The sequence below is a fragment of the Dermacentor silvarum genome, chromosome 2 (assembly GCF_013339745.2).
Source record: "Dermacentor silvarum isolate Dsil-2018 chromosome 2, BIME_Dsil_1.4, whole genome shotgun sequence".
Classification (NCBI taxonomy): Eukaryota; Metazoa; Arthropoda; class Arachnida; order Ixodida; family Ixodidae; genus Dermacentor; species Dermacentor silvarum.
The window spans coordinates 127,606,688-127,633,248 of record NC_051155.1 but is presented as its reverse complement, the minus strand read 5'-3'; the positions used below and the strand labels follow the sequence as shown (position 1 = coordinate 127,633,248).

The 26,561-nt window shown below is 48.9% G+C and overlaps 1 protein-coding gene across 1 annotated transcript in view; it reads right to left on the bottom strand.

The window, feature by feature from the left end:
* Window positions 1-13,423: 13,423 nt before the first annotated feature.
* The window catches only part of LOC125943526 (endothelin-converting enzyme 2-like), a 33,355-nt gene continuing 20,217 nt past the window's right edge, over window positions 13,424-26,561 (bottom strand). The window contains exons 4-5 of the mRNA XM_049662884.1: window positions 18,674-20,350; window positions 13,424-15,551 (exon numbers count right to left, since the gene is read on the bottom strand). Coding sequence (XP_049518841.1) covers window positions 15,345-15,551; window positions 18,674-20,350 — 1,884 coding nt within the window. The 3' untranslated portion in view covers window positions 13,424-15,344. The remainder of the gene's footprint in view (window positions 15,552-18,673; window positions 20,351-26,561) is intronic.

Below are 26,561 nucleotides of genomic sequence, written 5' to 3'. Positions count from 1 at the left end.
GCGGTTTTTTCTCTGTCCATGTCGTCGACAGCAATCTGCCAGTATCCAGAGCGAAGATCAATAGAAAAGAATTAGCTGGAACCGTGAAGGCAGTCAAGGGCGTCGTCGATTCGTGGGAGCGGGTAGACGTCCTTCTTAGTAATTTTGTTCAAATGGCGGTAGTCTACACAGAAGCGCCACGTGCCGTCCTTCTTCTTAACCAACACCACAGGTGACGCCCAGGGACTCGAAGAAGGCTCAATGATGTCTTTATCTAGCATTTTGGTCACTTCATTTTGAATTACTCGGCGTTCCGACGCAGAAACGCGATATGGTCGTCGGTGAATAGGCGTAGCATCGCCAGTAGGAATCCGATGCTTGAGCGCGAGCGTCTGGCCTAAAGGGCGATCGTCGAAGTCGAAAATATCTCTGTAGGCCGATAACACTTTGGAAAGGTCTTCAGCCTGAGTAGAGGACAGGTCCGCCGCAACCATTTTCTTTATGTTGGGATCGGCGCCCGAGGCTGGCGCGAGGGGCACGCCAAGCTCGGAAGAACCATCGGCTGATAAAGCTGCCACTTGATGGTCGCCGAGGCAGTCAACGTTGGCAAGGCAAATACCTTGCGGGAGAATTTGTTTTGCCAATCCAAAGTTGAAGATAGGCATGCGAGTGCAGTTATTAGTAATGGTAAGAATACTGTGAGGCACGGTGACGTCATACTGTAGTGGAATGTCGGGCAGAGGAGTGACGAGGTACTCGCCATCAGGAACAGGTGGGGAAGACAACAGTTCAATATAGGCTATTGACTTTGGTGGTAGGCGAATAAAGCCTTTGGGGCGTAAGCGGCACTGGGGTTCATCAGGAGGTTCTGCGAGAATCGGCAACTCAAGGCGAAGGGTGCTGGCAGAGCAGTCAATAAGAGCAGAATGTGCAGAAAGAAAATCGAGTCCGAGAATTAGGTCATGGGGGCAATGAGCAAGCACGGTGAAGAGGACAGGAGTGTGGCGGCCGGCGATGCTGACACGTGCCGTACACATGCCGACGATTGGGACAGTACCGCCATCCGCGACGCGGACGACGCGTGCCGACGCTGGGGTGAGGAGCTTTCTGAGTCGTCGTCGGAAGGCAGCATTCATAATGGAAATATGGGCCCCTGTATCGATCAGTGCAGTGACAGGATAGCCGTCGACGTCAGCGTCAAGAAGGTTTTGGTTCGTAGGCAACGTGAGCAGAGGATTTGAGGGCAGGGTCGACAACGCAGCTTCACCTCCAGAAGCTGCAGTGTCTAGTTTTCCGGCGGCATCCGGGAGGTGATAAGCGGCGACGAAAATCGACGGGGTTGGGGCGAACGAGACTGGTGGCGTCGAGGTGAGGGCGAGCGGCTGTAGCGACGGTTCGGAGCAGGGGCATCAGCGACAGTGGGTTCATGGCGGGAGGCATAGGGAACAGAAGGTCCGAAGGTGCGGGGATAAGCGGTGGCGTATGTCCGAGGAGGAGGTGGCCATCGGTTGCGGCAATGACGAGCGACGTGGCCGATGCGACAGCAGTGGAAGCAGATCGGCCTGTCATCAGGGGTACGCCATTCGGACGGGTTGCGGCGAGATGAGGCAGAAATAAGGGACTGCCGAGGGCGAGGAGGGCCACTAGAGAACTGGGGAACGCTAGGTTGAGACGTTGAACACACGGAGTTCAGACCCATGTTTTCAAATTCCTGTCTGACGACGGCCTGAATCATCGCAATCGTGGTAGCTGGCGGATCAGGAGGCGTCGTGGAGAAAGCTGAGGAACAGGCAGCCTCGAGCTCGCGACGAACAATTCGGGTTACGTCGTCACAGGTGGTGGCCTGACGCGGTCGACCCTCACATGTCGACGTAGCAGCAGTGTTGGGTAGCCGCGTGATGTGGGGTGTGATACGGCGGCTCTTAGCGTGTTCAAGGCGACGGCATTCTTTTATGATGGCGTCGACAGTCGAGACGTTGCCGAAAACAAGCAAATTGAAAGCGTCGTCGGCAATGCCTTTTAGCACATGAGCCACTTTATCTGCTTCGGACATATTATCGTGAGCTTTGCGGCATAGAGCCAAGACGTCGAGGATGTATGAAACATACGGCTCTGTAGAGGTCTGCACACGAGACGCAAGAGCCTTCCTCGCGGCAACCTTGCGCCCAAGAGGGTCGCCGAACAGTTCCCGAAGCTGTTCTTTGAAAGTGTCCCAACTGGTGAACTCGTCGTCATGCGTTTGGTGCCACACGCGTGGGGTGCCGCCGAGATAAAAGATGACATTGGCGAGCATAATGGTTGGGTCCCACCTGTTATTAGCACTGGCGTGTTCATAGAGCTTGATCCACTCGTCAACATCCTGTCCCTCCAGGCCAGAGAACACACCAGGGTCGCGATGTTGGGCAACCGTGACGATAGGCGTAGTCGGGCGAGCCGAAGCCGTTGCAGAGGCGGTCTCGTCACTGGGGGGCATGGTGACAAGCTCGATGTACCGACCACTTCGGAGTTCCGTGGTGAGGACGGGGATCGCTAACCTCCACCAGAATGTTACGTGTGGAAGGACACAGACGAAAGAGGCTATTTACAGGCTATTTACACAGAAGCCAGACAGCCAGGCCCACAATCGCTCGCACCAAGAGCACAGACACACTTCGTCGTCTTTCGCGCGGCGGCTCGTCTCTTCAACAATATGTTGCTAATCAAACGACGTTTCCTTTTTTTCTTTTTGGCACGTTGGCTTGGGGTGCTGATCGAAAGCGCGTACAATTGCGCGCCATTCGGTTATTACGCGCACTGCTAATCGTAAAATACTACGAGGTGTCCCTCGCGAGAAGACATCGCCTACCGATGTCGTCGATATTTTCTGGTTTGTTGCGTATAATTTACTCGCGACACACGAAAACGCTACGGTTGTAGCGCGGTATGCTTGACGGAGCAATTTAAAGAAAAGTGGAGGGCGCTTAAGCTTCGCCTTTAAGAGTGGAACGCGATGGCGTTATCGGGCTTCGTTCGCATCACATTTCTCTTTATGAGTAGGCTTCACTGCAACACTCAACTTGGGAAAGCCAGGTTACAAAGACCAAGCTTACACGGATCCCCTTAATGTCGACTTCACTTTTAAACACAAATGCATTGCTGGAAAAACATTTTTACAGGAGCAATTTATTCCGTCTTATATCAAAATCTGAAGCCCCTAGGACCTTTTTTGTTATTGTATTAATTGTTTGCTGTGGCCCCGAAGCGCGCGCGTGTCCAAAATTCAGGAAGGCTCGGTTTTCAACATTCCCCTCAATGTTGCCTAGAACTAAAGTGCAGCCAAACACCATCAGAATTGGAGGACGCTTAAGGTCCGCCTTTAAGAGTGGAACGCGATATGATTCAAAGATCCCTGGCCACTTATCAGGATTTTTTCTCGCATATACTTACAATTTTTACTTTACAATCATACCTTACATTTACAATCATACTTTACAATTTTTCTGACGGATCTTACGTTGACAATTTTAACTTTTGCTCACGAACGCTTTGCCCCACGCGTAGGGCCTGTGTGGTCGGGGTGGGTCGGGATGATGTGGTTCGGCATGATTATTTCCGCCACTTAACACCGACGCCGAATTTTCTGCGACACGGGGCCCTTAACGCTGTCGCGTTAATATGCAACACCGGTCAAATGTCGTCTGGAGGGGATATGACATGACAAATGAGGGCATATGACTCGACATGGCGTCGGCGACGGCAAAAGTGCACCTGGCGTGTACCTGTAATTGCTATCGCAATACTAATATTGTGCGAGAATGGCGGGCGATGCTGCGGGAACCAGGTGAGCCAGAACACTTCGGCCGTCGTGTTACATATTACACGGAGAGGAGGAGGTGGCTTTAATGGGGCGCTACGGCTTTCTTTACCAATTCGACTCAAGTTGAGTATAATATGATAATACTACAAAGCGGACATATTTTTTACGAAGGAATAGCGTTTCTGTGCTTAGATGCGTGAGCGGGAAGAAGGAGTGCCCGTACCCGTGGCTTGAGTGTATGTGCGCGCGTGTGAGCGCGCGCGCTTTACTATGTACGTCTACATCGGTGCTTTTTCACGGAAGCTTACTTATGAAAGCTTTCATGTGTGTGCCCGTATGCATTTAGTCTCGTTGCAGCAGCGCTTGCACGCACTTGCTCGTGGGGTTTTGACATCGGTCTCGACACGAACCTAAGCAACCATTTCCGACTGCTGCGCAAGCAATTCCTTCGAGAGGCACTTGGTTAATGACCGCTTCGATGCAGTGTGCGTGCTTCCTTGTGGTTTCAGTAGGACCATCAGTAGCGATATCACCTAGGGAAACGTATATTGACATCATTCATTTCTCAACGGAAAAACGTTTCCGTCACCCGTCCACATCTTCCACAATAAATTCATTCATGCAGAACTTGTTGCTGGGAGAGTTGGTACATTAAAGGTACAGCCTGGAGGCGCAAACACGTGCACAAGCAATGCACAGCGAAGAAAAATAGCAGACAGACAAACGGAGCGGCTATTCATTGGCACTTCGTTTGTCTGACTCATGTTTTTAAAATGAATGAATATAAATTGTGTATATTTGTATGCATAAAATAAACGAACATGAATGAATATAGATTCATTAAAATATATGAAATCTTTTAAGCAAGATGTCTTCAGTCTTGCTAGTACATCCGCTGCATTTCATTGATCCGCAGACCACTCACGGAGATAAGAAAGCTATTCACTCACTTAGATCATCGTAATCGATAGTTTATGCATGATTTCTACCGCAGCAGCGATTTTTCTCAATGTTGGGCACAGACTTCCATATGGAACGGCATTTTCGCCATGGCCTGAAATGGCAATATTTGGCCCACTTCAGGCCGGATGGGTAGCCGTTAGCCTGTCATTATGCAAAGAAAGAAACCCATTGCACGCAAAGAAATACGTTCTCGCCGGTGGCTCAAAGCATCTAGCGGCAGAACGACTTTCTAGTGCTTTCAGAACGGAGCAGTCTCCCACAATTCAAAAAAATATATACCAGGTGTTTGTGCGAAGACCATAAATAATTTTTTTTAATTCGTCTGTGGCAGATAGCACAATTCTCGTCCTTGAGCAGGCCTACTCGAAGAGGCGTACATTACTTGCCTGAGAAATCAAAATGCGTAATCGACCAATTAACAAAAATGAACTAATTCAGCTTTAACTAATTAACTTGCGCCGCAGATTGCAAATTAAAAATTTCATCTCCCGAGACTGCAAGGAATATCCACTTGAAAAGCATTCTTAAAGAATTCTGTGGATGACGTCATTTTCGAGAGGTGCACCACAAAATTTGCTGTAAATATGGACTGTCGTTCCGTTTACGTTTCTTTAACAACGCACCGTTTTACGAAGTGAAGCACAAAAGTAACTGGACCACCTATATATTTATTCGCAACGTTCAGGAAATAAAAGTTCAGAACTCGTGTAATCCTGAGAATTCGTTCCAATTGGATTTATCTTGCAAACTCCCAGGCTACAGTTGGTATATTGACATAGGTGCAGTAAAATAATTAGTTAAAACTTAGTTGGGAATTTTTTAGTTAGTCGATTACGCATTTACATTTCTCGTCCAAATAGTGCCCGCCTGTTTGGGCATTCCCGCTCATGGATTATAATTGTGCTATCTGCCACATACGATTGTAAAACCTAGTCTTAGCAGAAACACCCAATATATACATATCTGTATTGTGTGGCACAATTCATGCTTAGTGCGTTCAAGCCACTTTGACGTGGTGAACGAGCTTTCCTTCTCAGCGCACACCCTTAAATTGTTTTAAGCGTGGAAATGCTTTTGCTGCCCGGGTTAATTTTGCTGGCCTCAACGACTGTCAACGAAATGCTGGGCGACACGAGAGAATTCTTGACTCTTTCATTCGCATGCGTCGCGTAGTTGAACGCAACGCCAGCGAGCGGCAATTTCGCCACCATTACACAAAGGGCCGGCGCATTCTATCACGGCGCTCACGCTTGGCCTTTGCCCTGACTCTTCCCACTCTGCTTGTAAATCACCCGTTCCAAGCGATGCCGCTCATTTTCGCTTTTGGGGCCGATTGTGTGTGTGACGAGAGCCAGAAAGCTTTGCTACAATGCTTCTGCTGCAAAAGCGTCGTTCCTCGATTGGCGACGCAGGTCGCAGTGGCGCGTGATGCGACTGCTCCGATTTCCGCGAGATTAAAGCTCATCACGCTTCCGAAGACTGCCTTTTTCTTACTATTATCTCATGGCGAGTTTTCTATATCCTGTATTCGTATTATGCGTAGTTATTTTATTGCGATAGCAATTATATGGACACTTCAACCGGATTTCTGCCGTCGGTGTCGCCGTCGCCGTCGCCGTGAGGTTCCCTATAGATAACATCTTCGCCGCGCGCCGTATGCCCGAGCGGAAGAGTGCGGGGACGCGCGCTATCACGGAGAGCGAACGCACTCAATCTCCCACGCGCAAGCAAGGAAGCGGGAAGCCAGCGCCGGAGGGAGCGGGGGGGGGGGGGGGGCGCACTTCTACTCTGCCAACAACCGCGCTCGTCCACACGGCTCTGACCTTTATGCGCCGTGCATTCGCCACTCAGTTTCCGTTAAAGCGATAGACCGCACGTACCTTCGCCCGCTGCGCGGCGTATGCGCTTGCTGCCAGTGTTTTGACAGTCGTTGTCTGCAGTCATTCAGTGTGATCTATTCATGTTTGTTTGTGCGCGCTCACACCACGCTTGTTCATTCAGTTAGTAATAGTCGGGCCACATTTTCCAACGCACGCTACACGTGCAATGCTGCCCGGATCGGCAGTGCAGCGCTACAGGTGTGTCCCTCCGCACGCGCTGCCCACGGGAAGCGCTTCTCATCAACACCACCGTTTCACACGCGCCTTCTCGTGGTCATCGAGTCTCTCTTCATGTCGGTCTACTTACGCCGCAGCACACCTGCTTACTTAATCAGCTCATGTTTACTACAATTCATATTGCTACCAAAGCCGCTCACCTTACTTCGTAGATGACATTGCTGTGTTGCTATCGCATTCATTGCTTCGCCCTTAGGGCGAAACTGTGACATTTCTTTTTTTATGATGCGACTTTTCCTCGGCAGATTTGCGTAAGGCATACGTAAAATAATTTAGAGGCATGGATATTTGTAACTTACTGATGCTGCAGCAACGTCCTTGCGCAATTGTTGTCCACACTCAGCTACGGAATAGTAACACGGCATCCTTATAAAAGGATCTTAAGCCTGACGCACGTGGCAGAGAAAGTTTTCAGCATCTGCTGTTGCTACAGAAGCCAGACCGTTGGAGAACTTTCCTTGGTCATTCTACAGTGCGTCATGTTGTGTGCGCGCACTACTAAACCTGTTCCTCTTTTACAGCGAAGCTGTTAGCCTCTAGCTGGTCGGACTTTTTCGTGGGTCCGTTCTGTGCTCACTCAAAAACAGCACCGCCACCTAGCGGCCGATGCCACTCAGACAGACCTGAAACACCCGCTGGAAAAGGGCTCTTTCTTTGAGTTTCCTCATAACAGAATTATGTTTTGTCGTATATTCCAATTACAATCCAAAGTTATCGTGTGTGCAGCTAGAGTGTAAGTCATACTTTGCGAATTGTCTGATGCAATTCACTTTGAAAAAATCATTTGCTTTGTGGGGATGCGCGACTCTCACGCCCCCTGTTCCCTGATGTTTTCCCCGCATGGCTCTCCGTCTCCTGTAATCCGGCTTCACCGCGTGCCTTTACGGCGGCGAAGGTCGTTGTGGTTGCGGCGTATTGCGAGAGATGGCGCGAGTGTTGCGCTGCTAACGCCACCTAACGGCGGGGTTACTCGGGGGCAAAATGAAGAAGGCGCTTCCTCTTGGAGGTGGGGTCGTGAAGCGATGAGGACGTTCCAGCATGCCCCGATCAACGCTTCGCGAGACGTGTCGACGAGGCTAGGAGCAGGACTCCGGTATGGACGAACACGGATCGTTCGAACGCGCCACCGTTCGCGTGACCGTACACGTTAACGATTAGGCATTGGTGTCTAGCATGCGGGCGAACACATTCGCTCGACTGCCTTGATTTGTCACGCGCCCATGTGAATGTTCTATGGGTAGTAATTCGGCTAGCGTGCATTAGTGTATGAAAGGTGAAATAAATGCCCGTTTGATTGTTTGCACTACCGTGTTGTCGTTCCTTTGCCCCAAGAGCACGTGTGAGACCCCAGCAGCTTTAATGAGGCACTCGACGGAGGGCTCCGAGATGGCGCCAGAGTAGCGCGCGTCGGCTGATAGATTTGTCTGCGGCGGCTGCTGTGAATCGCGCCCACGCGTCACCCACGCGCTGGCTGTCGCGACTTCCAGATTAGCGGTGCAGTCGCGCCACATTTCGCTCCGTTTTCAACGTGCCGCACGGGACAGATTGTCCGCGCCATCCAATATATCGCGAATTGAAAACACGTATACAGCTGCGCTCAAACTTCGCATTAGTGAGCATGGTAATCGTCGGTGAATTGTTTTCTTTCTCTGTTAGCCCGTTCCCTTCTCCATTTAAGGTAACAAGTTGGACGCTGGTTTGGTTGACCGCCCACCTACCCGCCATGATAACCACTACATGGTGATTTGGGCACATATAACAGCAGAATATCATTCAATTTTGTACCCTTGCTCACTTTGCACGCCTTTCTCTTTTTCTTCTCTGGAAATCCGGGTGTCGAACCTCAGGCCAATGAAGCAGATGTCAATGCTGTACGTACCTGAAGCCTCCGAAGACAATCGTCTACCCTGGTGGCACTGGCGGATCCAGAGGGGGTGGGGGGCTGGGGATCCGGGGCCCCTTGAGAATTCGAGCACTTCAGCGCACACGATATAACAATGCAGTGAGACCCCCCCCCCCCCCGTTTTTTTTGCGGATGTTTTGATGACCCCCCCATGGACTCTGCCCTGAAACCGTCCCCTGCCTCGCGGGAAGGAATCAGACAAGTGGGATGAGCAAGGCCCATGTTTCCTTTCAGAGGTTAGCTTCTGGGCTGTAAGTATATAGTGCGCCATACGTTAGAAAGAGGAACTGTTGACGCCTCAATTGCGAAATGCGATCTTAGACAAGCAGTCATTTTTGGTACGTTTTGTGGTTCAAGCAAGTCCAACATTTCTTTGTAGGCTTCATTAGTCAATGCTGTGTTGCGAAGCCTTGTGTAGTCTGTAGCTTAGTCGAGTATTCTCAGTAGTTTAACTTTAGTATTTTATAAGCGTACTACAGAAAAAGTGATTGTAATTATCGACCATCTACATTAGATAATCGTCCACTTTGTGAAAAGCCGGAATACTCGAGGGCAAAGATTTTTTGTAAGAAATTAGGCAGCACATCTCGTACAAACCATTTAACAATGCGCAGTATTGAAAGTGAATAGAATTTCTTAAATTAATGTGCGGCTATTTTAGTAGAAAATTTCTTTAAAGTGATAGTCATCTAATATTCGCTGCGGCGGCAGAGCATGAGGGCTTCCACCTTGTGACGAATGCCCGCAACGAAAAAAGTGATGAGAATGCTTGCCAACGCCGAGCTCAAATTCCTCTATAATGGACGTAAAACTGGTGATGACGACGAAGGACAGCGAAAGACGTTTCCTTATTTATCGTTCCTTTCATTTCTCTTTATTATTTATTTTGGGGTCGAAATGCAGAAAACACCCGTGTACTTAGATTTAGGTGCACGTTAAAGAGCCCCAGGTGGTCAAAATTAATCCGGAGCCCTGCACTACGGCGTGCCTCATAATTAGAACTGGTTTTGGCAAATAAAACCCCAGAAAGAAGAATTAATGCGGCTGTGCTTCTGCACGCCCTGCCCAAGTTGCACGCTTGACAAATTTGCATGGTGTTTACTTTTCAGAAACAGCAGAAACGTACCGTACCGCACCTTGAATTTAAATTTATCCACTTTTCCCGCAACCGCTGCCGTGCCTATAGTAATAGCGTTTCCTTGGCTTCTCGCGTCACCTTTTCCCTATCCCTATCGCTGTTATCCCTATTGCTGCTACGTATGCTGCTGCTGCTGTAGCAGCAGCAGCGGCAAAGAAAGCGTCGCTTTAAAAGCATCCAGCTTTTCAGTTTTGTAACGGCATCTATTTAAGGCCCCCAGCACCCTGCCCCCGGGCTACGCAATGGGTCGCTTCGCTCCCCTTGGCAGAAACCCCCCCGTATCAGGCGGGTTGGTGAATCACGGGACAAAACAAAAAGCACGGCAGATGTCAAACGAGAAAAAATAACGCAGCAGCCTTTAAAAAAAAAAAAGAATCACACAACGAGGTACGAACCTACGACCCCACAATTACGAGCCCAAGGCTTTTCCGCCATGATACTATACCGAAGAGTTCGCTATAGTAAAAAAGGTTGTGAATCCGCTGCTGTTACCCGTCGACATGTTGCTATGGCTTAAGTGAAGAGCCCCCTCACTGTAGTTAGGTCCTAACGCCCTTACGAAGGGGCCAACTTCGGGGAGGAACCGACTTTAAACCGATTTGTGTAATATTCATTCAGTTTGCCAAAACACGGGAATTTTCAAGTCTTACCCAAAAACGAAGAACCCTAAATATAATGCTGACAAAAGAGCATATGACACAAATATTAACACACACCAGACAGAAAACTAAACGAAAGAAGCACACAACTAGCATCACTACACGGGAGTTATCACCGACAGCGTAGACCTGGGGCAGACAATCATTTCTTTTCCCGTGTGTGTGTGATGCCACAACAGAAACAACTGCAATAACAGCGGTGGTGGTTTTCTTGAAATTTGACCGTCACGATAACGTACTCACCGTTTCACAAGCAGCGGCTTTATTGGACGTTTAACCACATCGCGGTATTTTATTACGTGACGCCGCCATTTTATGATACTTGACTAGCGAATTTGTACAACCACCTCCGATGTGCACATGCAGAATACTCAGTGATACTATATATCGTTCATTTTAATACAAAACTAAAGACAACGATAGTGTCTCCCACCTAACGCTTTTCCCCGAAAGCTAGCCGTTAATAGCTGACAGCAAATCATGTCTGTGCATGTGTGCGTGCGTGCCCGGGCGCGCTCTCAGCACATTGTTTATTTCTACAACATGAATACACAGTAAGAATTTCAGCTCATGGTCGTAAGAACTCCGGCATCATGTTCAAAATTGTAATAAATAATAATAAACCAGCATTTCCATATCGCTCCTCACCAAGGAACTCGCGTATCTTGCACGTAGATTGTCCTCCTCTTAAATAAATATGTGTCTTCCTGACAACGTATTCAGGAATTGAATACGTTGTCAGGAAGCTATCTTCCAGACAACGTATTCCTACTTTGGTATGTGAACATCCCACTCCTACTGTTCAAGCTCCTGTATATACTGCTGTCTGCGCAATAAAATATTGGTTGATAGTCAGCGCCTCAGTCTGCACGTCCTATTTTTTTTTCGTTGTTACTCGTTTCTAAAAACATGTGCCAACCATCCCAAGTTCGCACGTTATTACAATAAACCAGTACCGCAATCACAAATTACCCGCCGCGGTGGCTCAGTCATCTGAGGCGTTGCGCTGCTGAGCACGAGATCGCGGGATGGAATCCCGGCCGCGGCGCCGCATCTCGATGGAGGCGAAATGCAAAAACGTCCGTGTTCTTGTGTTGTAGTGCACGTTAAAGAACCCTAATCCTGAGCCCTCCACTACGGCGTGCCTCATAATCAGAACTGGTTTTGGCACGTAAGACACCGCAAAGAAGAAGAATCACCACTTAGTAGGCTATTCGGTGCCGCCTGTGAATATATAAAATAGGCAGAAATCATGGTGAGCAAAAGAGTGTATAAAAGGCAGGAGAAACGCTTTTTGCTTTCTTGCCTAATATTTCGACCTCCGCTTCCTCCTAAAACGCCGAAAGTGTAGCACGAGCGCATTAAAGCGCATTAATAAGAGCGGTTTCGTTTGAAATACTGCCTGGCTTTTTTTGTTGGTTTTTTTTTCTTTGTAGCGCTCTACCTTGGGTTATATTCAAGCGCATTTAACCACAGGTAAAGCCGTAAACTATATATATACTGTCCCTGCCTGACTAGGGCAGGTAGCAATTGGAAACGGCACCTTGAAAAATGGTTTCAGTGACATCTTCCGATACGAAAACCTGTTGAAGTTTCTTTACTCTCGGTTGCGACTTTCCCGTTCTGTCCTACAGTATATCCCTTTAATCACTTAACTCCACTAATCATGGCATGGTCATTCGTTTCTTGCGCTACACTTCCATTACCGCCTTCAATTTCGCTCGTCTACTTTTTTACTTTTTTTTTTTTTATTTCTTGCGCGCGCGCGAATTGGCAACGAAATACACGTGACCAGGAGGGCGACGTTGGATCGCCAACGCGTCGTTTCAGCTAAGTTTCAATTCTTCTATTTGAAGAGTGTGGACGCAACAACGAAAAGAACTAAGAACCACCCCGGATGCAGCAGACGGGAAGTTATAAATGTTCCTTCAATGATTGATACCTTTAATGTGGAGACGGATGAAATTTTTACGCCGATTGAAGGCGAGGATGCACCCAATTAATATAAGCAGAGACGTGAAAACTAACTTTGGCACGTTTTCCGTTTAATACTAACAGACCGTCAGGAGACAACACAAGGCACGAAGTTAGGGTCAAGAGGGGAACTCGCCTATACCGCAGTGTTTCCGTTACCACCTGCGCCGATTCCGAAGGGGTACAATGTCACATAGAATCTTTTTGAACGTTCTCATACAAAGGAAACACTCGGGAATGTAGGCCTCATTCCGAAGGCGGTGCAGTCTAAAACAGCGCCTCAAATTGTGAGCTGCCACGAGTGAAGGAAGTTGGAGGAACTGATACTCCCCCACTCTCACGTGATGCAAGGGAAAGAGGCCAGTCTGTGGCCGAATGAAAACTAGATCCCGCACACGTGCTCCAGCTTGTGCTATGTGACGTGACGCATGCGCCAGTCGTCTTGATCCCGTCTCAGTCGACCCGCCAAACGGACACTTCAATTTTGTTTATGTGAAAACGAGGCGTGACAGGAACGTTACCTACCTATACCTTCCGCAAAGTGTCTTGGATGAGCCAATGAATGTTTCATATTAAAAAGAAATAATCAGCAGTTGCCGATAAAGGCCAATAGGAAATCCTGGGGCGCGATCTTTTACGCGTTCCAAAATGGAATGGAGGCCGTCCGTTCCATCGAGCCGCACACGATTGGTCAATTTGAACCGTGAGCCGCACACGATTGGTCAATTTGAGCCGTGACGATCAAATTGACCAATCGGGTGCGGCTCGATGGGACGGACCGCCTCCGTTCCATTTTGGAACGCGTACAAGATCGCGCCCCTGAGCATTTCCAACACATTTCGTTTCCCTCAAGGGTACTTTTATTGATTGATTTTGTATATCATACGGGGGACAAATTGCATGTTCATACAAGTTTTCGAGGCACGATGCCAATTGGTTTCCACATATCGAAAGAGACATGCCGTACACGAAGCAAGAGAAAGAAATAGTACTTCTTCGACGACGTCGGGTGAACCTTTTCTTAGGGCGGGAGGCCAACCGTTGCCATGGCGGGTGCGACACAGTGTACTGGGCTTTACGTGCTGAAACCGCTGCCTTTCGGCATCCAGCACAGAATCGCACGGCTGGTTTACCAGGAACACAGTAAGCTACCTAACGAAAACCTCGCTAAACTTCATAGCGCAGGGTTGGCGGGCCGGCGTAATGAAACAGACGACATGAAGCAACTCATCTATAGCGGCTCACTGAGCGTGCACAGGTTGGCTTCGCTGCGCGGCTGCGCTGCCGCTCCGGGGTGCGCGGCCACTCACTTGCATGCCCCGCTATATTTTGTAGGCGAGTGTAGGTCCACCAAGAACAGCTGATAAAGCTGTAGTTCTGCCGCAGAGTGACCACACGGAAAGCGTTGAATTGCAAGATTGTATCAAAGGCGTTAGTGAAAAGCTTCAGAGCAAAGCTTAATGAACTGACTAGTTTGTCGGAGCGGCGGCCTTCACTTAAATAGCTTTTGAAGCTTGCGCGTTTAAGCTGTGGTGGCCTAGCAAACACCAGAGGTCTCTTCGAAGCTTAATGGGGCGCTACTATATATAGGTGCGCCTCAAGAGGAAGAAGTGACGATTGCAGAGGCATCTTTTGCGCTGTGCTTGCAGTTAGCCAAAGCACTGTCACATGATTTCTCAGGCACAGACGCGACAAAGGCGAAACGAAAGGGCAAAACTCAAGAGAACGCAATGCGCTTCGAATCAATGGCACAGTGTTATCGCGGCTATAACTAACGCACCAAGCGATTACGTTGTGGTCCTCGTCTTTTCTGCACGCGTCTTGAAATCGTCACGGAGATTCGGCAGATCGCTTGCGCGTGCGTTACATCTGATAGAGCGTATCCAGCTGTAGTCTTAAATGGCTCGTAGTAGCTCGCAGTTGAAACTCGCAGTAGAAACTCGTAGTAGTGACTCCAGTAACTTTTAGTTTACACAATGGGGGTGCGTTTCCGTTTACTTTACTCCAAAAATACGTTTTACTCAAGAGTTTAATTACCGCGAAGCTGATTAAACTGCGCAAGAGCAAGCAGGTCGTCACATGGAGCGTCAGTTACCCACCCCTGCGAAGTGTTTCCAAGGCCACTCGACGAAGGTGTATAGATGCTGCCTCGGTAGCTCATGCTTATCGCCTTTAATGAGGTAGCGCAATGCTGATAACTCTAGCCGACGTGCGCGTGGGCGCAATGGTGGTTAAACCAGTCGTAAATCACTATAGGCCATCGAGTAGCCCCCAAAATAGTGGCCAATAACATAAAACGGTATTTCACGGAACAAGACGACTGCGAAGCAAGTCACTGCACGGCCTCATCAAAATCAATACTAGTGTGAAGCACACCATTCGCCGAACATTGCGAGTCCACGAAAACGCTCAAATGCATCTAAGTAAACAAAGCCCATACACAACAACGGGCTGCGGCGTCATATATCTCTCGGAGTTTGCCCTCAATGGCAGGCAAATAAGCTTTCAATGTCCCTCTGAAATAAGCAGTCAAGGCACTTTCGAGCGTTCCGTATGTTATGAAACAGGCAAATTCAAGTTTTGTCAACCGTTGCAAAGGCTTCATTCCGGCACATGAATTCCTCACTGAAAGAAGGAGCACTTGAGAGCGGGGTTCATCGGGGAACCTTCTCTGCATCCGAAGGCGGCAGCGAACGCAGGAAAGTTGCGCATCGCTTTGTTGCAGTCGAAACCGGCTATGGCGCCAGTGATTCGACGAGCAGGATAGCACATCGCGTGGCAGATTGCGATGAAGAACGCCTGCTCCTCGCTCAGGTCAACCGTCGTTCGCAAGAACCGTTCCGCGGCAACCGCGGAAACCAGGGCACTGTGTGCAACCTCGAGGGCGGGGATCCTCCGGGAACAGGTCTTCGTCGGTGGAGGCTTTCGGGTCCTGATGGCGCACGCACCGCGCCTTCTTGCTGATGGCGTCCACCCAGCGGCCCGACGCCCACGGCCGCCCCACGGCACCGTTAGGGTCGATCTGCGCAAATGTATATACCGAATGGAAGGTCCTTCAGGCGCCAAAGTATATGTCACTCGAAAATTTAGTTCTCAGAATTATTCAATCTCCAGCATGAATCAACACGCACGGCAGGAAAACAGATCAGGAATCATGCACTTTTCTATGATCTCTGTCACATTCACAAATGTGGACTCGACGCCTAAGATGTTGGAATGGACTATGTCACTACTTGAAAAACCGTCATCCATGCCAAAATTACACCTGGGGAAATCATTGTTGTACAAGACAACGAAAGAGAAGAGCTGGGCCAGTATTTTCTACCGATGCCTTTCCGATGCGAATGCCTTTCCTTGGTTTTCACTCTTGGTCAGTGGTCACAGCGACAGGTCCGCTCACGTTATCAACGGGATCAGCCGGCCGTGAGTGGTGGATGATAAGACTAGTATAGAATAAAGCATGACGCATCGCTAGAAAATACCGGCCTTTATGACGCATGGTCGCAGCAAATACACGTTTATAAATGCAAAACCTTTATCCGGGGAATTTGGAGAAAATATTATTTTCGAGCAAATGCATTCAAAAATACTTAAAGATCAGTAATAAGATGAATGCGAAGCATGTTAAAAATAGCTGTTTGAATAATTAATTTACATTTCGAGAAATTATCTTGCGCGTACAATTGTGGTCGCAGGGTCCGAACTGGTTATGGCGTCTTCACCAGTTTGTCGATTTCATTCAATTTGAGAGCTGATTTCATATTCGATTTCAGATTTGCTGAGTTCCGAAGGCTGCAAAACGATAGTGATTCTACAGCATAGAGCTCGAAATGACCTTATTTGTCGATACGCAATTGCACATGCAAATCTGTGTTGGGCGCGCGCTAAACCCTTCAGCCCGCACCGTTTCCATTTGGCACAAACAAGAAACAACAAACAAGTTTTTTCCAAACACAGAAGAACTTCAGAAATAGCAGCCAAGAAAAACGCTGCATGAAGTATGTCTTTATGCAGGTAAGGTGGGGCGAACCGAGACAGAAATTTTCAATTTAACCTGATTTCACATTTTCAATGTAATTTTGTGCATATAACCAAGTAGGGGTAATTAACGAAGATAGTTAGGCTAGTTGGGGTTGATGCAATTGCTGTGACATAGTTACTAGCACGAACGATGCTACCGGGAAAAAGCTGGAACAGGACAGAGCGCTATACTTCTACTGACAAATCTTATTCAGAAAAACATGCAAAGAGGCCACCGTATGCTCAAATCAACGCGCAGACAAACGCATAAACGAACGTGCCACATAGCAGAATACAAAATGCGCAATGAAGCCGATAAGCGCCCACTACGAGCCATTACATAGCGTTGACAAGGTTCTTCTCAAGGTACATCACTTCTTTATCAGTGAATGCCAAAGATGGCGCGCTTACGCATTCAGCAGCAGCGTTCAAAATGCAAAACGTCTCAAATATTTCCCTGTCTAACTACCTGGCGGACCGTGTGAGCACATTCGTGTTCCGAAAACACGGGCAGCAATTACTTTTTCGGCAGTGGTCAGCCAAGTAGCCAGCGCCTGCTAGAGCGTTTACCGCTGTCCGGTGCTCCCTAAACCGATCATCCAGGCATCTGCCTGTTTGCCCAATATAGCATTTTCCACAAGAAACTGGAATCTTGTATAGATCACCCCCTACAATGCAGTTAACAAAGCGGGTGGTATGCTCCTTAATGCATGTAGCTTTTGCCCCGGCATTGTTTACCAACCCGCAGATTCTTGCGAGATTTTGTGGCGCTGAAAAAACAACGCCAACACTACACATGTTGGCCACATGTTTTAGGCGCTGGTACAGCCCATGTGTGTATGGTGGTACAGCCACGGGTACAGCCACGGGGTTCCCACAGGGACATGTGTTATCGCACTGAGCGGCTGCCGGGTCAGCTTTTACCTCTTTTATGAGGCTCTCAAATAATGACTGACACCAAGGTGGGTTCGGGATATCCGGCCCGGAATAAGGCCGGGAACGTGAGAATCCTGCCAAACATTGAACCTAACATGACACCATTTCCACGAAATATGAGCCTGTGGTAACTTACAGTGATGTCGGGATATTGGGAAGGTTAACTTATAGCGGCCGTATGACCCTTTGTAACAATTGATTAAGAAAGTTCTTACAAAGGCTGTATTTGATACACTCGCATTTAACTTTGCACAGCATTCTGCGCGTTTCTGTTAAATTTGATGTTGGGGGCACTTGTCGTTATGCCAGGGTAGCGGGATAAATTCTGAGCCGCTTGTAAGGCACACCCTAAACGCTTCAGGGCACTTCCATGCGTAATTTATTGCCAAGGACAGAATTACCACCCACTTTGAAATTTGCTTACACATCACATATTATCTGTCCCCTTACTGTCGCCAAACAAAGAATTTATTGCAATGCTCCTAACTAAGCCAAAAGAGTTCAAATTTTACGACCCATTTCACTTAAGATGCCCCACATTTATACTAAATGGAAAGTTTGTGTAACGCAGGAATCTCTAGGAAGATTGGGATAAGTCATCTAACGGCAGTGCGACACGAATAATGTGCCTGGCACAGCTCACCGAGCAGGCCTCGAAAAGCTACTACGCTCCTCACGTCTGGAAATTGGGAGATAGAATATTCAGTAATAACGTCCCCCAAAAATTTAATAAGCCGCACAATTTCCACTTTAGGCCCATGTCACCCATAAAATGGGCCCGGCCCAATTTTCATTTAAGATCTGTGCTGTTTTGGTTCCTCCCTGAGAAGTAAAGACACTGTAAGCATTTCATATAATGCCTCTATACGGCCGAAAACTGGATATTGGCAATGTTGATTTAACCACTAATTGACACAAACGCTTCAAAATTGGTCTGCACATTCCTGCAAACAGTCGCCACATTATTGCTGAACATAAACAATATGAGTGTTCTACGTTTTTCAGAAAACCGTGAAAACTCGCATATAACTTTTTCGAGCGCTTATAGTCGCATTAACAGCTTCGCTGTAATACAGGTTCTGCAATACGCAGGTAGCTTCAAATCTTGTATACTGCTTAGGAGATGAAAGCTGGAATATCTAGAAGCCTCTTAAGTACATTGATGTACATACACATTGAAGCACTTACCCTTATTCCTGCGCTGTCGAAGGCCCTGACGAGCTGCTGCGAGAACGCGAACCCCAGGCCCCCGTAAATCATGGCAGGAGTACCATGCCCATAGTACAACGGAGGGGCAAGTGCTGCTACCGAAACCACGACAGTGTTCAGTAGGCGGTCGTAGTCAAACAGCGGTAGCAGCGAGTTGGTGGGTAAGTCGAGCGCCTCGTCATATTTCATTCTTGATTTCAGCTCACGAAGATTGCGGAACCCGTCAAGCCAGAAGCCAACGAACGTGTCCCCTCGTGACACGAAAGCCTCGTACATCTCGTTCAGTCCCCACGATGTCAGCATCCACTTAGGTGGCCACAGGCGGACTTTCGTCTGATCCATCTTCACCTGAGCGGTGAGCTTCGATTCTTCGTCGCTCCACGAGATTGCGGCCAACTTCTTCACGGCAGTCTTTTTGACGTTGTCCAGAACCGCGCCAACGTCACTGCGCATCTTGTGCGGTAGCAGGGCGTCTACATAGAGAGAGCTTATCAGTGCTCCGTACAGTGATTCTACCTCGGTTCCGCAAAACACACTCCTCCGATGGGAGTCTGCGCGCCGTTTGATGTATGCGCTGAGCACAGACATATTTCCCATGGGCGCGAACGTCTGCACGAACCACCACCCAAGGTGGCGCAATATTTCGCCGTGACTGTACCTCACGAAAAAATCATTCACCGCAGTGAGCACGGCTGTATCGCTAACGCCGATCACATCTGAGCCGGTAAATTCGGGCGGAATGTTCACGTTTTCTTCGAGCGCCGTTTTCCAAGTGTCGAAAGTGATGTTCGGTGTGTACGAAGCGATGTCTCGCAGGCGGAACTGGGCCGGGCTGGGTCGCTTCCGCTCTCTTACGGCGAGGAACTTCTCGAGAACATCCGTCATCATGACGGTCATCTTCTTTACTTCTTCCGGCTGAGGCGATGGGAAGCCAGGGGGTGCGAAAAGCCTCGCGAAACTGTTGTAATAGTTCTCGTATGCGTCGTCCGCGACAACCGCCCGGTGGTAGTACGCCCAGAACTTCACGAAGTTCCCGCCGCTAAGCAGCATGGCGGTGCGGTCACCTAGAACGTTGCGTTGCAGCTGTACGTGCATCCAAAAGGTCATCCGCCAGTTGAAAGCGAGGTCGAGAAGAACGCCGAGAGGCGAGACGTTGTCCTCCGGCGCATCAGGCCAAAGTATGTGGCGCTTGCGCATGAAGTCTCGCAGCAGGCCCATGGCGGTCACGGCGTCTTTCAGGTCCTCGTCCATGCACGTTCCGAAGGCGGCAAACGCTTTGGTGGCTGCGGACAGTCGTCCCGCAGCTCCCTTCAGTAGAGGGCCCACCCGGGCGAACCACGCGTCCAGCAGTTCTTCATCGGTTGCCGAGCCGAAGAAGCCGATAGACGGCTTCGCGATGGCGCACGTGAATGCGGCGAAGTCTTCGCACGGATCGACGCTGCGGTTCACAAGACCGCGTAACCAAAGCGCGTGCGCCGCACAGTCGTCGCTGTCGCATATGCGCGGCCTCGTGCCAACCGTGTGCCGCACCATCAGCACGGCTGTCGTGGCGGCTCCGAGCAAGAGCACGATGACGAGGCACACTACGCCGACCGTCTTCCATTCGGCCTCCGCTATTGCTCGCTGTGCAGAGATGACTGTTCGCATCGGCTTCGCCTGCGGGAAGAGCGCGCAGCCAAGTTTTTTTTTTATTATTTGGCGCTTTCCTACAACCTACGAACGCAATATAAAGAATAATCATAGCTCAGGTGCTTCTGGAAGCGTGCTGATAGTGCCGTCAATGACAGACCCGTCTGGTGACAGCCCTTGCGCTATAGCCACACAATTTTAATGCGAAGCCTTCTTTGTTAACTTCAGGCACTTTGAGTGCATCTATCTATCTAGCCTCCTACGCCGTGGGGCTGGCGGTGCATACCAACTTCAGCTGCTGGGTGTTCGTGTTACCGGCGTGGTCGCTGCATCGTCGTTATTCCAGCTATGGCATCCGACTCTCACCTCCGATTCTCGCGTACTACCTGAATTCGAGCCAGGTGGCACGAATAAAAAGATCCGGGCATGTCGGCTGCAGGAACGCCGGCTGGTGGTTTCCTCTGTACGTACAGTGTTTCAAGAGAAAGTTTCTCACCACGTGCATGTCCAATCGGCCCCTGACGCTCACAAAGAAGCCCTTCGCAGTGCGAAGCTTCGTCGAGAAGTGCGTCAACTCGGACATTCCGTTCCTCAGAAGTTTAATTCAGCAGCTCGAGGATGGCATGCTACTGGGGTACTAGTGGGTGCAAAGTAAGAGGAACGTGTCCGCAGTGATCGAGCACGCAGGCAAGCCCACGCTCTTTCTCAGCCTCAGCATGACCGAACTTTACAATAAGCCCCAGCTCGAAGTCATTGAGAAAGTCAGAGAGTCGACCGCTACAGGGTCGACCGACCCAGCTACCTGCAAAATGCTTCGCATAACTTCGATTCTCACAGGACGGAGGATCTGCCCAATTTCCGTACGTGATACGGCGATGGTTATCTCCTCATTTTTTGGCATGAAATTACAATTTGGCTTTAAGTTTTCTCATTGCGCTGCCTTCGACAATCAAAAGACGAATGCGATGTGGGAATGCTTATCAATTTGCCATCATGCAAATGTTATCCTTGTATTGGTAATAATACTGTGGTTTTCTTTTTGAAATATTCTATGCGGCTTGTGACTTCTGTTTCCATGAGGACCTCTGAAAATAATTTTAGCGTGTAATGGAATGGTTTGGCCAATGAATGAGCTGTTGAACTCTTCTAACTGCTTAATCAATGGTTTCTGTATCAGTTCACGGATACCCATTCATTTACAAACGCCATGCGCTCCCAGCGCAGGTCTTTAGGGCTAAATCTATTCTTTTTCAGTGGCACTCAGAGTGCAAAGAACGAACCTCTTCATTCACTGGGACACGAATTATAACATCTTCCGCGATCATACAAATCACCCATGCACACGTTTCAAATCTAACCGAAAAGAATTTCGACAAGTACAATGAATTAAGTTCTAATAGATGTTCTGCTTCTTGTTTTATTATGCATGTTTGTGCTACTATGACGTATCTCGTAATTCATATTCCATTCAATTTAAATTTGATAGTTGTCATTAGTTGCTTTTTTTTAATTGTGTGTTTAATATTTTTACTGTACTGCTGTTTTACCCATACTGTAAGCAAAGCTATTCAAAGTCAGTAACCGATTTCACTTCCATACACGCGTTAGTGTGCCTGAAAAACAAAGATTTCATAGTAAATATACCGTTAGTGGCATTAACACAAGAAACCGAAAACAACGACTATTTCATGCGAGCGGTGGCCTAAAACCAAAATAACAATAAACTGAAACGTCGAGAAGGACTCTAGAAGAGAAGGGGCCCTATTTTTATTTGCCACGGTCACTGCCAATATGAAATAGTAGAGCACCGATTGCACAGTACGTTTCGCAGGTCGTCATTTCTCATAACTTAAGGCTGCCGAGCTATTTCACGTAGATCTTATTTAGTACGCTTATATGAAATACACCGTCCGAAATAGCATATATTTCACGACTGTACATGTGTCAGAGAACCTTTCTAGCACCGGTAACATCACAACGGGCACGACACGTAGTGCTCAGCCAGAATTCTGCGACGAATATAACCAATTTTAAACCAACCACATTTCCAACGTATACATGTCGTTGAAAAAAAAGAAATTGCAGGTCCAATGCCCATGCTGGAATGTTTTTGGAAGGAATGCTTCGGTGAAGCGAGTGAAAGCGACAGAATCACAGGATTTAGAATAAAGAGAGGACGTGGTTGGTCACGAAATAAAGGACGTCCACTTATGATGACTGTCTTGAAATCTTAGCATACGACTGCCCCAAGACTTAAGCCCTCTCCAAATTTCCTTACCTTTAAGAGCCGTTGAAAGGGACCTGGGCTCATGGAATCGCTGTCATGCCCCACCGTTGCTGAGCCCGCCGTGAAGACCCTCGTGATGGGCAACGGTTCATTCACGCGAGGAGCAGGCCCCACGGGCGAACGCGAAGCCGTGCTCGCCGGTTGAAGTGTACCGGTGCAGCCGGTGCTTCTGTTCAAAGAAGACACTTTCAGCTATGCCCTGATACGGTAGGCGACAATTTGAGGCAGAGTCCGCAGAACGAAACGCGATCACACCTGCCGCGAGAAACAAATGAATACACTTGCAAATTGCTCCAGAAACTACAATGGCACTCCCCATAAAATGGAGCTGAACTGGAAGCAGCATATCAATAGGGCTGGATTAGAAGCGTTCCAAGCCGGAGCGAGAAGAACTTCGCGGACTGAAAGCAACTCCAAAGAAATATGCAAATATTTAGCGATTCTTATGCTTGCGCTGATGTCACGCTCGAGAGCGGCCGTTGTGGGCCCTAAGTACAGGTCAGGCTGCAACGACAGAAACAGTTTCGTTTCAATCGCGGGCATGTATACCAACCGTCACACGGGTAGGCCGCTGGCCATGACCGTAAGCATTTGAGCAGTGGCGCTTGGCCAACACCACCTAGATAGCACAGGCCTACGCACTCCGATCTATGACGTCATGCTACCGGCCCGAAATTTCCACTGCCAAAGCTGGCATGACGAAAGCGGTGACGTCAAAATCACTGTTGCTAACGCGGGAGCATCCCTATTAGATTGTATGGCACTCGGGCCAGGTAGCATAAAGTCATGGATTGGAGTGCGTAGGCCATGTGCTCTCTAGGTGGTGTTGGCTTAGCACTGGTAGACGGGATGAGCTTGCGATGCGCAAGGCAGTGCCTCCTCTATTTTTTTAATGCCAGCTAGATACGGCCGATTCCACGTTCACCACCCTCTCCTATCGCCCTTTTCTACTCTCCCCCATCGGCTAGCGCTCGCCCCTGCTTTACGGTCTTGGAAGAGATTACTGTCTGGGTGGCGCCTCACGACGGAAGTCGGAGGAATTAATCCTGACAGACGGGTGAAGCGTCTACCGCATCTCCCCCGGAACAGCAGCGGCGCGCGCTCAGACGCACGCGTGACGCAAGCAGTCGTACCCTTTAGATAGCGTCACATCGCGGCAACTCACTGAACTAAGGCGAACCAACAGCTCCCATTGCAGAGGGAGCAATTTCACTGGCATCGAAAAAATAGAGGAGGCGCTGCGCAAGGTAATGGTAAAGTCCCTATATAAGAAAAGTACCGCCATCTACTCTTTCCTCCGCCGCCTCCTCTCCTAAAGCGCTTGCTTTTTTCTTTACTTTTTGCTTGCGAAAGCCAATTCGACGGTGGCGCACCTAGCCGCCGCCGCCGGCGACTGCGGCTGCGCAGAGGACTTTCAACATGGCTCTGAGGCGGAAAAAAAGAAAATATAAAGAAGTGAAAAGCGCGCGCTATCATCGTCCAATCGGAGATACGGGAGAGAAAGAAGCGGCTTTTGTCAAAGGATGGCGGTACTTTTCTTATATAGGGACTTTAGGTAATGGGTTTGAGCCATCCTGATAAGGCGAGTTCGATCGTTGAATTGCGGGCAGAACGAAAACGCCGTCTTCGCCTATCTCCCTGATGCCTTTTGTTCGCACTTGGGCTGCTAAACTCGCTTTATCTATTACGCCCTGTTCAATGTCGCTTCTTGATATTGATTCTTGTCCTTTAGTTGCAGAGAGATATAAAAAGTGATCACTGGCACTGGTAAGAACGGCACTGGTAAGAGATCGGTGCTGATAGCCGTAACTTGTCTTTTTTTTTTCTATTATCGTCCAGAACCTGCGAATCGTTGCCGCTGTATTCGTTGTGCGTTACCTTTCAAGGGCCCGGCGTACACGTTTCAGAAATACAGGTTCTAGCTCGTCATGCGCGCGTTCCTGAAATGCGCTTCATAGCATGCACGCACCATTACTGTGCGTAATTTACGGCGAAAGTGACATAGAAATACCATCGCGAAATTGTTCACCGTCAATGTTAATTGGAGCTATGCTTGGATCTGTCAGTGCCCTGCTGGAGTCAGGCTCGGATTATAGCCCGTATGTAAAAGTGGTATTTGCCGCTTTTTTTTTTATTTAGCAGACAGACGTTTTGCCGCATTAGCGGTTTATGGCTGGTACTTTCTGCCATGTCCCAACATGGCGGCGACCACCGTGCCCGCTTTAAAGCAAATAAGTAGCCGTTACTGACCCTCTCGCCGTCCTCAAGGGAAATGAATGGTGTGTTTTGGGCTTACGACACAACTCAGCTCACCTCGGCAGCAAGGTTGGGGCATCATCTCTATATACATTTATGAATACCTGGACTCTATATCCTAACACACAGGTGGCTGCCCATATCTCTGGCTTGGCCGGCCGTTGCTTCTCGCAGCATACGACAGCATATGGCTCCCCTAGTTCGTGGTAGCTCGCGTCTTTAAACGATTGAAACACTCACTGACACGAAACACGCACGCTCGTTGAAAAACTTTATTTCAAACGATGCAACGGTGGGAACTGAAGCAAGCGTAAAGGCGAAGGCACCCTTGTGCACGCCTTCTTTCTTGTAAGAAAATACACAGTACAGGACCGCGGTGCTTGTGGCGTACATTGTTTGTATCCGTTTGTCCTATAGTTTATGTCGCATCATTTGATATTCATAAGTATCCACTAGCTAGGCGAAGTCTCGGTGTTATGGACCAGATGAATTATTCTGACCTTTTCAGCACCCTTCTACTCACGGGAACTCGTGTCTAGAGGCTATGTAAGCGCCCACTGACGTTAAAAAATAGCAAACGGCGTAATGAATCCGTCAAGACAAATTGCTTAATCGTGGACCGAATTTGGTGGAACTGCCGGATATGGTGTAAGTCAAGGAATGGGGTGACCATGCTGGTCGCGCAGACTGGGTCCATTGACAGGCACGTGCAATAGCTACGGAACAGTTTCGGCATCCTGGGCTTCTTTAGTATACACCCAGCGCACACTACATGAAGGCTAGTACATCCCACCCTCAGGAGATTGCAGCTGACATGGCCTGCAATCGAAACGGAGAACCCTCACAATAGCAGTACAGTAAACCACTCAGAAGCCGCGGATAGTTCAGTGCTCCGTTACCATCGGTCAGCAGGGTCAGATAACTTCGAGCCGCTGCCGAATTCCTGCAACAACCCGCTTTAGCGTGGCGAAGCTGTCAGTACGCCCCACCGGACAGACTAGCTGTGACGCCATTGTGGGGTACGCTTGACCAAGAATACGTAGTTGTCAAGCGGTGGTTCATGCACGCTGCTTGACCGATCACGACGACGAGATCAAGAAACCACTTGAAAAGTGCGTGTTACGCGGCTATCTTACGGCCGCTAGCTTCCAAAGCCAAGCATCAAAAGAAATAGCCAATTTCTGGGTCATTCAATGAGCCGAAATGTGTCAACTGCGACAAGTTTGAACCCCCCTGTCCACGACCTGTTTTTTCGTGTCTCTGGGCCCGTGAACCGCCTATGTCTGTGAGTACTTCCCATATCTTATACGTGGAAAAAATGCGCCCCTGTGACTGCGCACGCCCTCGCCCTGAAGGTGGAGGAGTTTTCGGTGACTTCGGGCGCTCGGGCCACCATCGCTTTCACTGGCCTAGGCGTTTAAGGAGCAAAGGGGGGATATAAGGAGACATCTTGCGTGCTAGCAAGTGTCTTCCTCCAGATTGATTTCTCGTACTCCATGGTCAGACGGAGCTACGTGCTACGATGTACTGAACTCTGCGCTTCTGCCAGTACGAGTACGACTTCAGCTGTAAAGAAGTTTGCTTTATTCCTCCTATGTGAATAATTGACCTGTTTCGTCCTTCCAACCTCTTGTCCTCGCAACTCAAGATGAAGTAACTCTTGTCGAGAAGGTACAGATGACGGCGTGGGCCCGC